The following is an 18,772-nucleotide window of genomic DNA, read 5'->3' on the forward strand; positions in this document are numbered from 1 at the left end:
TTTCTGACCACCTAGAGGGGTGGGACAGGGAGGGTGGGAGGCAGACGCAAGAGGGAGGGGATATGGGGATATATGTATAGGTATAGCTGATTCACTTTGTTAAACAGCAGAAACTAACACCCCATTGTAAAGCAATTATACTCCAATAAAGGTGTTAAAAAAAAAAAAAAGACATGGCCCTGTGTCTAAAATTTAGAGATTAAATGAACTCCCTCATCTGGGAAATGAGATTATTGACCTTTTTCCATCCTTAGCAGAAATTCTTCAGAAAAAAATATGTATACGTTTGAAATTTTTTTCTATAACAATACTTAATTTTAGGTATGTGTTAATAATGTTATCAGCAAACAAATCACATGAACCTTTCAAATTTTCTTGGATTTAGCTGTTATTTTTACATATTTGGTTACCTCCCTCCGGAACATCTGGTGGTACAATGATTTATTCCTCAGTTGCCTAAAAGCTCGAAAGAGTTCATCTGACACCCAAAACACTCCCTTAAATCCAGGGTTTATCTTACTCTGCTTCAAAATTCACTCCATATTTTTAGTAGTAACTCAAATGTGTAACTTAAACACTTGACATTGGAAAGAGCAGTAACCTTTCTCAACCAAATCCCACATCTCTCTCTTTCTTACAGATGAAACAAAAGTAAACAAATTATTCATAACTACAAAAAGACCTAATTGAAATATTTCATTTGCCACAAAATGTGCATTTCCTCATTTCATACAGCAGAAATAACATTTTATTCCATTTAGCTCCACATCCTGGCAAGAAAGTAAAATGCCTTTAGAAGTCAAAAGACGCAAAACTAGAAATATCAATCGGTGCAAGAAGCAGCTTTATGATCGTCTGCATTCAGCCGGTTATTTACAATAGTTATGTGGTGTAGACTATCACGGAGAATTTTAATTTCCAGTCAAAAAGCACAGAGAATCAATTATATTCCTGTAATCTTTACTGTTTATAAGAAAAGACAATTGAAAAAAAAACCGTAAGTAATCCAAAGAATTTATAGGATAACACACTCTTTTCTCTTCTCTACTGCATATTCCATTTTCATCTAATCTGCATGAAGTATCAATACTGCGCTTCTGCAGCTAAAGATGACTCTTTTGGCTTTTTTCTTAACAATGCATACTGAAATAAAGAACTAAATATATGAGATGAAAATCAGTTTGCACTAACCCTCAAAGCTCTAAATCAAAGGAGATAAACAGAGTCACGCTGTTGAATTAAATACCGAAATTAGTGGCCAAAAGTTTTACTCTGAGATTTAGATGTATGCAGGCCCAATGGAAAAATATGAATTGACCTTCATGTTCAGCAAACACTCTGTGAACTCTGAGATATGGGAATACCTCAGTTGTGGACACATTTATACACCAACAGACAGAAACATCACTGTCAGAGGAGACCTCACAAAGGGAGGTCAATGGATGCACGCTGACATTGATTCGTCCCTACACTGCTTCGTAAGGCAGCTCCTTCCTCATGAGTGGAGCCCCAAGCTCACTGAGCTACACGGGGCCACGCTCTCCAGTCTCCCCAGCACCTCCAGAGAAGCAGGCCAGGAGGCACCTCCTCCACCTTCAATGACAGCACCTGGCTTCTCTTCGGGATGGAGCCCAGGCCCTTCTGCAAGACTCCACGCCTGATGGATCTGAGCTGTGCTCTCTCCTCCGCCTCCAAGTCACCAACCCCACACAGCGCCAGGGTGACCTGAGCGCTTCGTCGCCCTGCTGCCTTAGTCTATGCCTACATAATAATAACAGTTAGGAAAGGGTAATGCCATCGTAGGCCTTAACAGGAAGAATAACTCGACTTGACTCCGTAAGACCTTGGAAACGAGGTCTCCCTGCACAGCCATCCTGCGTTCTCTTACCCAAACACCTTAAACGAAGAAAACCACACTCTCTAGAACACCGGTACCACCTTTTCGGACGGCGCACAGGAGAGCAACGCTCTGCTTTTCGTACCTTTGCAGCCACGGACGAGTTGGGCTTCTCCAGCAGGTCCCACAGTTTCTTCCTCTTTTCAGGGCAGCACGTGTTATCAAACTCTTCTCCCTCCCGCTCCCGCATGGTCTCCGCCTCCCGCCGCAGCTCTTCGTTCATCTGCTCCTTCTTTTGATGATACCTGGCTTGGCAACAAGATTCTAAGTAGATCTCATCAATCCCCCAGTAATCAAGCTCTTGGCCGAAAGAGAGAGCGCACATTTCTTCCATCATGTGGAGTTTCCCTGTCCGGTAGAAATTTAAAATGGAAGTGAAGGCTCCAGGGTGCCGATCGAAGAAATACTCGTTCTCGTTCAGGTTGTAGTCATCGCACACCTCCAGGAGGCTCTCGTGCGTGTTACAGTCCCGGAGCTTCCCCAGGCGGGTCCTGGGCAGCCGGTCCAACGTTCTCCACAGGACCTCGTGGTTGAGGCCCCCCACGTTGATTTTCACTCTGCGGGAGCACGTTTTGCTCCTAATGATGTCCACCGGTTCCGGTGGAAGAGAAAGTGTCGACCTTGATGTCTTCCTGTTTAAGCCAGGGGGTGCCTTCTCTGCCATTTTGGACTGAACAAAGGGTCCTCAAAAGAATGAGCCGCGGGAAGGTCAACTCAAGCAATATCCCTGCGCGGCAGGCATTTCCACGGATGCACCTGGAAGAAAGCAACCACAAACCCTTTGGTTACTTGCATTTTTCCTAAAGCATTTCCTATTCTATGGGCTCACTCTGTTGTTCGTGCATAACCTGGAGGTATAACATTAATTACCGTCTCTCGATGGAGATGTACATCTTTGCTCTCAGGTATAAGGAGGAAAAGACAACAACACAATGTACAATGCGGAAGCAGCTGTGTATTCAATTTTATACACCTGTAGGTTGACAGCTCCCAAATTTGTCACCAGAGACCTCCTTCTCAAGCTCTAGCCTAAACTACCCCTGTGCTGATCCACTCTTCCCAGATAAAACACAGACACCTTAAATTAAATTGACCACACCGCCACACACAAGCTAAAACTCTGAGAAATCCTGATCTATCTGTCCACATGCAAAGAAGCACCAGGTTTTAACCAACTGTACCTCCTAAACATTGCTGAAGCCCTCCACCCCCATTACCCAGTCCTGTTACCACAGAACCATGATGCTGACTCAAACCCTCAGCATCTCTCGCCTACGTTTCTACAACAGCACCTGAAACTGGATCCTGAGCTCTGGTTTTATCTACACAAAAACCATTCTCCACACAGCTACTAGAATGATCTAAGAAACACCTTTGACCTTACCATGCCCTACTAGATCTGACCTATCTCTCCACCTTCACCTCTCATTCCTCCCTCATCACCATATTCCAGCAGCCCCAGACCATACACACTGTTTGGTTTCAAGCTCCTGGACTTCGTTCATGCTGTGTCCTGGAAGGGCCTCCACCTTTCCCATTTCCCTTTGACTAACTGTGGCTTGCTCTTCAAGACTCAGCTCAGATATCACTTCCTCTAAAAAGCCCTCCATAATACATCTCCTCTGTGATCATGAACCTCTGTGAATGTCTCTTCTGTTTCATCATACCACTGCAATAACACCTTTCCCAAGGATGCTGGGAGCCCTTGAAGACAAAGACTATCTTCTCTGTTGTATCTTTATCACTGAGCACAGTGCTTATATATTGTGAGGGTCCGATAAATGTTAGTCAGTTCTTTAATTGTTTTCCACAAGACAGCTGGCAAAAGATCTCGGGGAGATACTGTATATGGCCAGAAAAATGCATAAATGGAGTCATTTGGATCACTTGCCTAAAATGCGTCTATGTTTACATGTTATGTGTATATATGTTTGTGTGTACATAAGATATGTCAGAATGTGTGTGTGTGTTTATATTCTTTGACCCACAGCTCTTTTCTCCTGTGTACTAATTCTTTAAAACATGACTGCTCTAACATTCCCTCTTATTGATCTATTCTTCTGATCTGCAGCAGTAAGCATCTTCTTATTTGATCTTCCCCTATAATGTTTTTGCAGAAAACCATGGTGCTTCAAGCAATTCATCCCAAATACCGCTTTCATTGTAAAACACCATGTTTCACACAGTCAACGGCTTATACCAAAGGGAAAAGCTTTTAGATTTAAGAGGTCCTTATAATTAGAATTCTCTTTTAAGATACACACCAATTTCGGCAAGTCTTTGGTTTCTCCACTCCTGTAAGTTAAATTTATTTCTCCACCTGGAAGCCAAGTATTCTCTCAAATGAAAATAAGTCAAATTTATGAAAAAAATGTAGCTGGACTATCTAAGAAGTATTTCAAATACGGCTAAGAAACATACTTGAAATGGGAGTTTTTTCAACTACGTAGTTACAGAGATATTTAAAGCATATACATACACACTCTCATTGCGGATGATAAAAATGCCTATTTTTACGATAAAGGAGAATTACAATAATTTGGGCAAGTATCTTAAATTCTCTAAGCCTCAATTTCTTAATCTACAAAATGAGGATAACAGTATCTACTTTATAGGCAGTGTTATGACAATTAAATGAGATAGTTTATGTGAAGTGCTCACTACAGGGAGGTATATCTGAATAGAAGAAGAAAACTCACATTTCTCCTGTAAGTTTAGCTTCCAATCAACTGCACAAAAGCTATGATTAAAAGTTATACTGATGTCTATTAAATAAATGCTAGCATTTAAATTTTTTTCCCTTATACATACGTTCAGTCCCCTCTAATGGATTTTAAGCCTATAAGGCCAGGAATCATTGGTCCCAGTTTTTCTCTACCGAGCACTGTACTTACACACAATGGGTAACAGCATGTAACTCTGATGCCACTGATGCCCACGTCGAAATTTTGTATTCAGATGGCAATGGACAACACACACACACACACATACACACACCCCACATACAGCATGCAAGAGAGGGCACAGTAATACTATTAGGATGGGGCAAAACAACTGAAAATATTAGAGATGGGTAATTCGAGTGGTGAATCTGAATGTCTGTTCTCCATCAAATTACTTGGTTTCAGGTGCAATGATATCGCGATGATCCATACAGATTACGTGAATAGTCCATATGAATAATAAGCAGGAAAGCTAATCCATTTTTAATTTGGCTACACATAAACATAAAATGAATTCACTCTTTGTAGAATATCATGACTTAATGTGAAGAAGCGAGATGGTCTTTGAACTGATTATGGTATCATATAAGAGGTTTTCCAGAAAGACTGAGAGCAAACTCCAATGCAGTAGAAACATCTCAGGTTTATGGTCAAGGGCTTAGTGTGACTTCCTTTCTTGTAAAAGCCATTACTAAAAGCATAAATGGTCTGTCATAGTTACCAGTCGGTCACCATTTATTTCAAAATAATTTCACACTCATGACCTACAGTGAATTCCCCTTTTTGTAGAGTATGTGTCTCAAGTGAAGAGAGGTCATGAGACTTACATTTCAAAGTATCTTCTTTACTAATCAAGAACTTTCTATTATAAGAAATCCAGTGTTGATTACAAACCCCACAATAAAAGACAGCCTGAAACTCAATGCCCTCTCTTCAAAGCAGGGGTAGAGAAATTTAGCATGAGAGAATGTAACCTGTTGATGTTATTTTCTTAAAGACTTAAAGATGATCTGCTCTGATTATTGTTACTGTGATTAAACATTTTTTATTCTCCCTGGGCAGAATATTCTGCTTGTGACCTGGTAAAGAGTAGAGACTCAAAGGTGTAAGTTCTCGAGCAGTTGAAGAGCTGTAACTAGTGTTCAGAGTTAATCAGCCTTTCAGAATAGTCGTAGTACACAAGTGGTCACAATTGTAAGCCTGTAATTCAGATCAAGCCCTGCTCAGCAGTGCCTTAGACACGCGCTGAGCCTTTATGTCTCCCTGCCCGCCCGTCCGCCCACCCTTCTTCCTGCCCTCTCTTCCTCTGTATTTTTTCTCTCTCAGTTTCCCATCTCTATTTCCCCACCCCCAACTTACCTCTCTTCGGTTCCTCTCCCTCTCTTCCGATCCCGTACCCTCGATCTTTCTATCCTCACGGCCTCTTAACCAACCACAAAACCAAACTCTATCTTTTCAAACTTGTACATACTTTGTGAAGTTTTCTACATCCTTAATAAGAAAACCTCCTGAGCTGAAAATACCACGTTTCTCTCCAGAAGAAGCGAAAAACATCTAAACCAAGTTGCTTTTTATGGGAGATTGTATGAGATTGCAGAAGGGGCTCTGCTCTCAGGCTCACGCCCCCCTGATACGCTGCCCTCCTGATACCCCTCACCTTTCTGGTTGGACTTCAGTTTCTTCATGCATCAAACCATGGCATTTCCATGCCTCCAATTCTTTCATTTCCTATGACACTTGGTTAATTTTTTTCCTCTCGCTATGATTCTGTGGCCATTGCCACCCTTCCTCTCCAATCACCATCCAGAAGGGGCTCTGCTCTCAGGCTCACGCCCCCCGGGTCTAGTTGGGCTGCCCTCCTGATACCCCTCACCTTTCTGGTTGGACTTCAGTTTCTTCATGCATCAAACCATGGCATTTCCATGCCTCCAATTCTTTCATTTCCTATGACACTTGGTTAATTTTTTTCCTCTCGCTATGATTCTGTGGCCATTGCCACCCTTCCTCTCCAATCACCATCCTAACTTTAGATAGAAATAAACATAGCATAGTGCCTCAGAGTCCATGAAGACATTTTTTCATGTCTAGTTTCTTAAGAAAAGGTGGTTTTCATATTTCATTTCAAGAGCCCTTTAATATTTATGAGGGCTTGAAACAGACTGCATTCAGAACATCATAAAAGTTTCATTCATTTTATTTAGTGTTTTTAACTTTCCATTTTTAATCTGTTCTTTTCTGCCATGTTAATTTTATTTCTAGCAATGAATCTGTCCATTCACTGTGTCTTGCCACTCTTGAGAGCTTGCAAAATTTTTGTTTTTAATTTTAGTAATTACAGTGGATATGATGCTGTTTTCTCACGTTCAGTTTTATAAGTGAAATGCTGTCTACCATAATAATTTTATCCCATGATAATCAATCATGTAATTCAATTTAGTGTATAGGTTTAATATAAAATGTAATAATTCCATGTTTAAACTGTGGAGATGTTATACAACTGTGTAGAATTTATATACACAAATAGATGTAAGCTGAACACACATTTTTATGTCAAGGGCAGAATCTCAGTGAATCTTTTCTTTGGGCTGTTTGCTGGTTTATTTCACCTCGTTCAATCAATTCAAAGTCAAGCTTGCAACAGTCAGTTGACCAGTTGCAAATGTACTAAACATCCCTTCATCAGTCTGTTAGAGAAAAAAAGCGACTCTTGAAACAATAAACAACAACAAACATTCTCATTTTGCACAGCTGCACCAGGCTCTACCAGCAGCATGGAATTATGCTGCCACCCGTTCAGGGCTCAACCTGACAAAACACAACTTTCTGATCATGGCATCATAATTACTGCTTGAGACTCCAGGTCTGAGGCCGGGGGGTGGGGGTGGGGGATTTTTTTTTTTTTTTTTTACTGTAGTCTCAAAAATACTACCATTATGTCATATACTTGATACTTCCTTAGTGTAGCAAGGCAGGATAAGTCCCATGTGCGATTCTGTGAAGATGAAAAGCAAATCTTTCTAAAGACCTAAGTGATGTTTACCATTTCCTTTCTGTGTTGCTGGTACGGGCTGAGCACACACTTGCAAACAAGCAGCTCCTAGACCTTTAAGTCTAAATCACTCTATGTATAGCTCTAAGGCATTTTCTTATATTTTTATGTATGGTATTACGTAGTAAATGCATGTTTTTGGAACAGCTATGTCTGTTTCAGAGAGTCGCAAAGATTATTTGCAGTAGCTATCTGGAGAGAAAGGTGCCATAACAGTTAGCTGAAATGTAATCAGTGCTTAAAAAAAATTAGTACTCACTAAATTTTAAAAAGCACCTCCAGAATTTACTAAAGAAAAAGAATAAATTTATAACTAGTGAAAAACAAATCAGATTTATTTTAAAGTAAGGTCCTGGAAACCTTCAGCTATCCTAAGAAATTCAACAAACCTACTGAAGTACTTTAGAACTTGGCCAGAAATACTAATGAATTTACACTGTTTATTGTTTTTTAATATGTCAAGTTCTAGTAATAACTGAAACACTGTCCTTGTCCTCAGAAAAGTGGAAGTAGCATTTCTTTTCTTCAATCAAAGGCTGTTAATATCCATAAGTTCCTCGATTTTAGCATAACTATTTACTCCTTAGTTTAAAAAAAAATCCAGGACGTTTATCCTTGGTATACCCGACGCTTACTTTAGGTACACTCAAACAAAATCCTAAAAGCTTTGCTTTCAGTGGTCAAAGGAAGCATTGTGTTGCAGTAAGAAGGAGAAAAGACAAGTAATAAGTAGAATATGTAATATGAGCTTCTTTCCATATCATCAATGTCTCCAACTAACCAAATATATAAATAAACTATTTTATTTAGACACATAATATGAATTTCCTTCACCAGAAGAGAGAACTATTTAAAGAATTAGCTCCTATATATACATTTGCTATAATTAGAGAGTAAAACACTAGGTTTGCCTTTAGAAAAATGGCCTTTTATAAGACATAGCTCATGAAAAATCCTTCTCTATGCTGAAAAATAAAATACTAATGTTATATTGCATCTTAGACCTTTTATAAACTACAAGGTATAGTTGTGGCTTGAAATTTTCAGTCTGTTTCAAAACCCACCAAAAAAGGCTCAGACTTCATACGAGCATTCAGCCATTCAGCTGGTGGAAGACTTTCTATTATGACGGTAAAAGTGCCCTTTATGTTGGGGCCCAAGACATGTTCTTTTAAATGTCTCCTTTTGCAGAAGTCTGCCCAGAGTCACAGTGGAGCGCAGGGGATAAATAAAGATGAAAGGCAATGAGAAAAATTAAAAAGGCAACAAACAGAGACACTATTGGCGCCACTGAAAGGAATGGGAAATGAGGCTGGGCCACCCTGTAATATCCTGATAAAAGAAATCACAAACTTCAGTCGCTACCTGGGGTTCTCTGTGAATGATACAACCTTCTATTTGGGTGACTGACTTCAATTTCATATTCCATCTCGGTGTGTGGCATAAGTTACGATTTAGCCTCCATGAAACCAAGTAAAAAAATGTTCATGAAGCTTGGATAGGATTTGAACTTTTTTTTTAAGGTTTCTTCCAATGAAATTAAATTTTAGATCATGCAGTGGTCTGGAATGTTTAGCAGTAAGATTCTTGCCAAGGGATGTTTCTCAATTGGGCTCTGTTTCATAGTAAAAATACACTTTTCAACTACATTCTGGTCCCTTACTTCTCCACAACCAAACACACTGTAGGCAATGGAGCTTTTATTAAAAGCTCCAATACTGAGTCAGATTTGAGGTTAGTTTCTATGACTTAAACGTATACCGTGCTTTAGATACCCCCATGTTTGGAGACAGGAATCACAGTATGTGGCAGAAGAGAGCTTGGATATGATCTGGTCCAATTTCCCTATTTACAGCTTTCAAAACTGAGCTCCAACAAGGTCACGTGACTTGGCTGACCTCTCTCTGGTAGCTGCTGAACTTGGACCAGAACCCAGATCTGCAGATGCCTATGTAAGTCTCTTTCCATTACACCCCAGCTCATTATTCTTTGCTTTTCACCTTCTAGTGGAAGTTTTAAAAAGCTTTTGTTTCTTTGCCTACACCCATGTCAAAACACTGGATTCAAACGACACTAAGTTGAGGCATGTTATCTCCTATACATAGCTTGTTTCTTTAGAGGGTAATGACTGCAGTCAGGCAACTAGACTGTTTTCTTCTGAAGACAGATGCACTTCACAGAATCGTTCTTCCCCTGGCTTTGCTTCCCTAGGGCCGGTGTTTAGGATAACTACCTCCTTCGGCTCTGGGCCCCTGCAGTCGGTTCTGTACGCTGCAGCCCAAACAGTGGCAGATCCGGGCCATCTCTAGTAGAACACGCTTCCACGCTTCTAGTCTCAGGATGGACACAGAACAATACAAAGACTGCAAGGTCTGTCCTCTACTTATCTCTGCGGTTCAGTACCTTCCTCCCTCTCCCTGTGTCTCTGTTCTAACTTTTTCTTTCATTTCTTTACACGTGCCATTCGCCTTCTGTGACAGGGAATTTGCACATCTTATATTTTCTCCCCCCGTCCCCTTCAGATATTAACTCAAGGATCACAACTTAGTCAATACCACCTGACTTCCTTGAATATACAGTCATCCTCCTATTTTAAGAACTTATATATAATCAGGTACCTTTACCTGGAGCACTGGTCACAACAGGAGTTTTAAGTTTGTTGGGATGAGTATTTTGATTATTTGATTAATACCTATCCTCTCCACTAAACCGAGTTCCTCGTGGGCAGGATAAAGTCTGATTTTATTCATCATTGTATCCCAGGTGCCTGGCATACAGCAGACACATAATAAATACTATGTGAATGAAAAAGTCAATAATCATTTTATTTAACATTTATTTAACAATCATTTTCCTCTCCTTCCAGCTACCTCATATTACCTGCCACTCCCCAAACCCAACATGACTTTCATGTATGAAAAGCTCTTTTCCAAATTCTCTATCTGATAAACTCTTACTCGTTATTCAAGGTCAAGAACAAATATCTTGTTTAGGGAGAATTCATCCCTTCTGCCATGCTGGGTTAAAAGTTTGTTCTATTTTAATGATTTTCTCATTGTATCGCAACTATTCACTTAGAATTCTTTCTTATTCATTCATTTAGCAAATATTTATGAGCCTTTACTCTGCTTCACGTGACACCATGGAACATATTCTAGTGGAGGTAGATTAACATGCTACAGACAAACATACACAAGCAGCTAACTACAAAGCTGATAAAAGCTGCAAAAGAGAGGAAGAAGGTGCCATGTGAGCTTTAAGTGAAAATACCTTCTTGGCTGTGAGTTCTTAAAAATGATGAACATCTCTCATCCATATTTGTATCTTTGGGATGCAAGTGCTTACCAAATGTTTGTGGTCTACCCAAAAGAATGAATGAATGAGTAACTAATGAATTTCTACTCTCCTTTTTTTGGCCACATGTTTTGGCTAACATCATCCAATACCAGTTAATTATGGTGATTTCCAATTTGTTTAGGCGTTCTGCTGGCCCTTATTTGCTTATTTTAATAAGGCCTGGGCTCAAAATAAGAGCTAGATTTTCTGTAGCTATGTAAGGAACAAGTGATAAACAAGTAAGACTCTCTAATAATTACTGCTGCCCCAAAGTGGAATTTGCTTCCTCAAGGCACTCCTGGGCCTGGTAATATTCAGGCAGACACCAGGTGACCGCCTGCTCTACTGAGAAATGGACAAGACTGTCTCCAAGGTACCTTCTATCTCTGAAATTTCTGTGTGACCTCAACTCATCTACATATTCCACTGGATAGATGAAGAACAAGAAAATAGTTCACGCTTGTCAATTTCTTAAGTTTAAAATTTGACAAAAGTGAATTTTCAATTCCTCAGCTTATACTCACTCCTAGGAAAAGTATTCAAGCCAGAAAAGCCATTATGATAGAATTGCTACTAATAAAAGGACAAAGAAAAGAAAAGAAAGTTATCAAAGTTAGAGTCTAAACTTTTTTTCAAAAGATGAGCTTATACCCTTCAATGATGATCTTTTCTCTTTCTAAGTGATAATAAAATATTGTCATGTGAAGACTGTAAGAGGGGGCCAAAGGTTAATCAAAGGAATGAGCCTACAGTAATGGAAATACAAGCAGAGCAGTATTTGGATTGGGAAAATAACTTAAGGTGAAAGGCAGAAATTTTCCCAATGTATTCAAATCACAATGTATAGGTGACCATATCTTTAGACTCAGAGCAGACAACTGCGCAAAGTCACCTTAGGATCCTCAGTGGAGCCACATCCGTTGGTACCTTTCCCTCTTTTCCTGACTGTGCATATTCAAAATGATGTGTTCTAGATTCCAGCATGAAAAAAAAAAAATTTCTAACAGATCAATGGTATCCTTCATTAATGGATCTAATTTTAAAAATGAGAACGTGTCACAAGTAATTTGCTTGATTTTTTTTCCCCCTGTGTGCATTAAGTAGAAAAGGGAAGAGGTTCACTGAACTATAAACATCCATCTCCACGTCCCTTATGAATCATGTTTTCCATCTGCCCTTGTCATCTCTGAGGATCATTAAACAGCTTTCATTTTTTTTTTTCTTTTTCTTTTTCTTTTTTTGCGGTACGCAGGTCTCTCACTGCTGTAGCCTCTCCCGTTGCGGAGCACAGGGTCCGGACGCGCAGGCTCAGCGGCCATGGCTCACGGGCCCAGCCGCTCCGCGGCATGTGGGATCTTCCCGGACCGGGGCACGAACCCGCGTCCCCTGCATCGGCAGGCGGACTCCCAACCACTGCGCCACCAGGGAAGCCCTAAACAGCATTTATTAAGCATCCATCTGTGTATGGCACTTTATAAATATTCCTCCCCATGTACCCGCCCACTTTCTCAATCTACCACATGTCTCTGTTGTAGAAAATGCTAGGGAGCTACAAGGATAATAAATAATTAATGGTAAGAATGTTAAGGCAGATGGACGCGATGACCTACTAGCATCTATGAATCTTAGGCTGTTAAATTTACTGCTAATAATATAATTTAGCACAATTTGATAAGAAAATATCAAAGCATTTGATGACAAAAAAATCAGCTCACCATATTCCACCAACAATTTCTAAAATAAAAATGTGAAAATTAGGGACCACAGATGGACTGACTGAAGCCCTGAGTTCATGTGACTTGTACCAGATGATACAGTCTTGAAATAAATAATGTGAAAAACAGTGTGGAAAAAGCATAAAAATTATGGTTGCAACAGTATAATAGGGAAAGTGACCTGAGCCAAGTGTGAATATATTCAGAAATAAGGGCAAGCCATTGTTTTCACTGAAAGAAGCAGTGTGGTTAAGGATGGTGAAATTATGGATTTTCCCCCCTTTTTCAGTTCTTCTTTACTGTTATTCTATTCTTTTTTTTTCTTAAAGAAATAAAAACTAATTATATTGGTTTTAGTGATGGTGATATTCAAAACATTCTTTTGCACCTTTGCAAGCCTCATGTAGTCGGGATTATAATAAAAGAGGAAGTCAGTGTAAAATAGCAATAGCTATGGGTTTCAGATTTGCCATTTGGATTTTGTTTCTGCTTAAGATCAAAATGTCCATAAGTAGAAATTGTATTTCCTAGAAGGTAGGGATATCCTTGGACTTGTAGCTGAAGGACAGCCGAAGTTATGATCTCATTTGCTTTGTAACTTTGGTTAATAATTATCATTTTTATCACTTTCCACATATTGAGTGATTAGTATATGCAGCCACTGTACTTATTCCCCTTAATTCTCATAATGAGAATTCTCATTAATTGCCAATCACCTTGGGGTGGGTATTATCATCTTTGATTTACAGATAAAGAAATTGAGGTTCAGAAAGGTAAGTGCCTTGCTCAAAATGACATAACCAGTACGTGCTCATTCCAGGATACCAGTCCAGTAATATCTTAACTCAAAGCCCATGTTCTTAACCTTCTAAGACCCTGGGGATTTTCCTTGAATGGCATGATTCTGGATGCCTTAGAACGAGAAATAAATAGAAATATGAGACCAATATTGAGCAATCATTTTAGCATGACAGAGAAGGAAAGAATGAAATAATCTTTCAAATAATTCCTGTAACACTTTGTCTATCCCTTGGCCTAGACAGATGGCATGTATAAAATATATTAAATGGAATAATTTTCTTTTGGATAGAGATGGTAGGGTTGGCAACTGTTTCTGCAGTTCTAAATTTTCAAAACTAAACATAAATTTTAGTGTGTGGCTTTCAAAAGTAATGCTATTAGTTGTAGTATTTGAGATCTACAGTCAAGATAGATCTTTAAAGATATTTTTTAAATGTTAAACATATAAAATTCAGTCTTTGGAAGGGCAACACTGGTAGGTTTAAATGATCTTCCCAGGGCCCATTCCGCATCAGGATGAGAAGCCAAATCTCTTGTTCCTGAATCCATATTCTCTCCACTAGACCTTGCTACCTCAGGGCTTCAGAAATAAATATAAAATTAGAGTGATGGAAGAGAAAAAATGTGAAGGAGCCATCTAGCTATCTCACACCCAGTTAAACCTATAAATACTGATGAGTTGAACCTAATTATTAATGATTCCTGACTACAACATAAATCTGTAATTTCTACTATTCCAATAATGGTCGGAATGGAAAGAGATCGTAAGCTGTAAATAACACATACTGACTTAGATCCATGATTCCTCTCTCATTACCCTCCTTCCTTCCAAAACAATGTGTTACTTGGCTATTAGTATATATTGAGTGCAGGGGGTACAAAATTGGGTAAAGGCACCCTTGCTCTCAAGGAACCCATAGGATTACTGCAATGAATATCACAGAAAATTTTGGATTTGTGCTTTTAGCATGTGTTGTGTAGGCTCAGGCAGTACTGTGTACTTAAATATTTATTTGACACCTAATTAAAGCTTCCTACCTGATTTAAACATACTGATGTAAGGAAGAGAGAGGTAATGATGAAGATGGCTTAATTCATGGGGCTTTGTAGAATACAATCTTCATTTATTGTATGGGAGCTATAGCCTTAGCCACCATTTGGAATATTGAAAGCTCTCTGAGGTCTTAAATAAATTAATGAATTTGATGAATTATTTAATTAATTCATTATTTATTTAATTCATTCATTCAACGATATTTACGGAACATCTATTACATCTATTACATATCAAGCACTGTGTTCCAAATGCAATAAAATGCCCCAAACCCTTACTCTAATGTTCTACTTTAGCTTCATATATATATATATATATATATATGATTACAAACTATGTTTATTATGCTGGAAACCAAGTATTTTGCTGGGCCTGAATGAAACCAGAAGTCAAGTTAAAGAAGTAGTCTTTTAGTAGCTTCTAAGCTTTCTACGTGCACTCTTTCTATAAAGCCTAATGAAAATGCTCTCCTTAGAATTAGAAAAGACTAGGATTCCAAATTTAAAATGACATTTATCTCAAAAGTAAATTAATATTTAATGATAGTCTGATTAATAATTGTGATTTTATGAACTGGAGACATTTAGCATGAAAGCCCCTAGACACATTTGTTCTATACAGACTAGGGAAAAGGGCTAAAGATGGACCATCTCTTTTCAAATGTTACTTTACTGTTATGTTTCAGAATTTTTCCTTCTACACACCACTTTCTCATCCTGGTATTAGCTTACTGGAAAGCTTTTCTTTTGTGAAAAGCAGAATAAGAATTCAAGAGCTCCAGTCCCATGAGGACTTTCAACAAGAGCTCCAGTCCCATGAGGACTTTCAAAGGATTAAGAGCAACTATAATGTTATCTAGGTGATAGCTGTGAAAAACAAAAAAAAAACAGTACAATGCTTCACCTTACTTTTTTTACATATTAAATACTGAAATTATTATATCTGATAAATCTCCAAAAATGTATTAATTGGCCTGTCAAGAGCTATCATCATTTCAGATTTTTTTTTCCGATGAACTGAACTGTTCTTTGGCTGGTTTTTGTTAATGATCTGAACTGATAAAATGGCTTTTGTAAATAGGCACAAAAGTAAAGAAATCAATATGTGAAATAAAAGAAACTTGCTAAAAGACACAGTGTCGTGTCTGTCATTTTAGAGGTTAGAAAGAAAATTAGAACAGAGGAAGGAGAAACAGAGAAAAGGGGAGGGAACAAAAACAGAAAAAAAAATCCGAGATGGGAAAAGTGGGTGTGAGAAAGAATTTAAGGTCACATTATACTGATACTTACAAAGATAAAGTTCTACCTTTGTATAACATTTTACATTTTGTACAGTTCACACAGAGAAAGAAATGCCTTTGTTAGAGAACAATTCCTATGGCTAGAAACAAGACACAGGACATTCAAATCTCTTTGCTAGGAGGTATTGGGAGATCCTCATCAGAGTCAAAATAGGCATTGGACTCCAGACATGTTAATACATGGTTAACTGGAGGCCAACAATGGTTGTAAATGGATATTTCTAGAATTTAAACCATACCGCTTTTGAAACTTAGAGTTTCCTAACTTAGAGTTTCCAGGCCTGCACTGGCTCATATGGTAGCCACCAGCCATAGATGGCTATAGATGGCTATTTAAATTTAAATCTAGAATATAATTTCTCAGTCTTACAAGTCAATTTCAAGGGTTCAATACCTTATGTGGCCAGTGCCTACAATATTGGAGAGTACAGATATAGAACATTTCCATCACTGCATCAAGGTCTACTGGAAATCACTGGTCTAGCCAGCCTTCCCGTGAAGTTATGAGGCTGAGTATGTTCTGAAATAAGGATGAGAGACAAATTCTACTGGAAGCACCATGTTCTGCCTTGTGTGGATCTCATTCCACCGTCTCCATTCTTAGCAGTGGTAGCCCCTGGACCTCCGCTTACAAACTCTTCTCCGTCCCAGATCCTAGGACCATCTGGCTCTCGTCAAGAAGAATGTGAAGACTGTGTGAGTGCAAAATAGTGCAGGGCCATGGCTTGGCAGTCCATCACCAGGCAGACTTGCTCTGCTCCTCCTCTGCTCAACCCTGGCCAGCAGTTCTTGGTTAATTGTGCTCTCGGTGCTGTTTGGTGACCTAGAACCTGACGCAGGTCCTGGCTCCATCCATCATTTGTTGATCCATCATTGGATCAACAAAGAAACAATGAGCATCAGCCATGTGCCTGGAGTTGCAGAGATGTGATGGATAAAGCAGTGAAGGAGAAGGACAGTCCCTGCCTTTACTGAGTTGACATTCTCACACAGGAAAATGACACCTGGCAAGTAATTACCCACAATTTAAAATGAGAATTGGGGTAAGTGCTGCAAAGGAGAAAACAGTGCTAGGAAAGAGAAGAATGAAGAGACCTGTCCCATTCTGGGAGCCCGAGAAGACTTCTTAGAGCAAGTGACTTCTGACCTGAGATGAGAGACACAAGTAAGAGTTAAGAAAGTGGGAGAGAGCATCCCTAACAACTACGTGTGCAGGCCTCACGGCAGGTAATCCCAGGCACCTAAGGGAAACTAAAAGAAAGCCAGAAATTGTAGCAGCAAACGAGGGGCGAGTGGGCCTGAGACGACGCTGGTGGGCAGGGCCCAGGCTGCCCAGAGCCTGCTATGAACAACAGCTTTACACTAGTGATGCTTTGGAAAATGAAGGAGGAATATGGTAACCCCCAAATTAAAGATTTAGGCCTTTATCCTAAGAAAAGTGGGAAATCGTTTAAGGGTTTTAGGTAGATGAGTGATGTGATCAGATTTGCCTTTTATCAAAAGAGCAAAGGGCGGGGCTTCTCTGGTGGCGCAGTAGTTAAGAATCCGCCTGCCAGTGCAGGCGACACGGGTTCGAGCCCTGGTCCAGGAAGATCCCACATGCCGCGGAGCAACTAAGCCCGTGCGCCACAACTACTGAGCCTGCGCTCTAGAGCCCATGAGCCACAACTACTGAGCCCACGCGCCACAACTACTGAAGCCCGCGTGCCTAGAGCCTGTGCTCCGCAACAAGAGAAGCCACCGCAATGAGAAACCCGCGCGCTGAAAGGAAGAGTAGCCCCCTCTCGCCCCGTGCAGCAATGAAGACCCAATGCAGCCAAAAATAAATTTAAAATAAAATTTTTTTTAAATCGCTTAAAAAAAAAAAAAAAAAAAAAAAGCAAAGGGCAAATGGATTAAGAGGACAGAAGAGAAGCTAAGAGTCTGAGTAGTAAGCCTCAGTGGAAGTTGAGACAGAGGTGCTGGTAGTTTGATGATGGTAGAGGAAAGGGCCCTGTCCACTGTGCCTGAATCCCTGAGTTGATAATGTGACCATCACGTGGCTTTCCTAACACACACCTAGGCCTAAACTGGTCTGAACCCCTGCTAGTTACTTAACACAGACCTCTTCCTAAACTCTAAGTCCCCCCAAACTATAGCATTTGGTCCTATGGGGCTGGATCATCTTAATCTTGTCTGCCCCACCTCCCCCTGCCTGTCTAAATCTCCAAATACTCCCTGTTCTCAGACTAGCATTCCCCTATTTTTGGCCAGGACTTGCCCCAGTGCTCCTTCAATCTAACATCCTGCCTACCTGGCCTGCCATCTGCCATCTGTCTCCACTCACTCTAGATGCCACATTTGCCTACCTAGTTGATCTCCTTTTAGGACCAGCCTATCCTGACATTCCTGAGTGCTCACTGCTAGAAGATAGAAGGAGAGAGTGGAAAAAGAACCAAATAGCTCAAGTCCTGGAGTCTGCAAGAAATAAACTAGGTGATCAGAAGCAGAGTAGAAAAGTATCTCTGGGTAACAATGGCGACATAATGGCCCAACTCCCCTAGTTCAGCAAAACCACAGCCTACATGCTGTTCCTCACTCCAGAAGCGCCACCCTCACCCTTTTGTTTTCAGGAGGCTTGCCTCTGCCGATCACCTTTCTTTCCCAAATAGCTCATAAGGAAACACTGATCATTTGAGCCAGGGCAGACTCACTGTACTTGGCCACTAGAGAGGAAACTGGGGGTTCCTATGTTTGCCTTCAGATAGACTGTAAGCCCAGCAAGGGTAAAGACCAATTTTGTTTAACCTGGTGACCCAGAAGAGTGCTTTACATATGAAAAGTGCTTAACAAATACTTGCTAAGTGCATATCTTTTTTTTTCTTTTTTTTTTTTTGCGGTACGCGGGCCTCTCACTG

General features: G+C 39.9%; 1 protein-coding gene across 1 annotated transcript in view; it reads right to left on the reverse strand.

The window, feature by feature from the left end:
- The window catches only part of KCNB2 (potassium voltage-gated channel subfamily B member 2), a 402,961-nt gene that overhangs the window by 372,262 nt on the left and 11,927 nt on the right, over window positions 1–18,772 (reverse strand). Inside the window, exon 2 of the mRNA XM_007114811.2 lies at window positions 1,983–2,653. Coding sequence (XP_007114873.2) covers window positions 1,983–2,561 — 579 coding nt within the window. The 5' untranslated portion in view covers window positions 2,562–2,653. The remainder of the gene's footprint in view (window positions 1–1,982; window positions 2,654–18,772) is intronic.

The sequence above is a fragment of the Physeter macrocephalus genome, chromosome 15, assembly GCF_002837175.3.
Source record: "Physeter macrocephalus isolate SW-GA chromosome 15, ASM283717v5, whole genome shotgun sequence".
NCBI lineage: Eukaryota > Metazoa > Chordata > Mammalia > Artiodactyla > Physeteridae > Physeter > Physeter macrocephalus.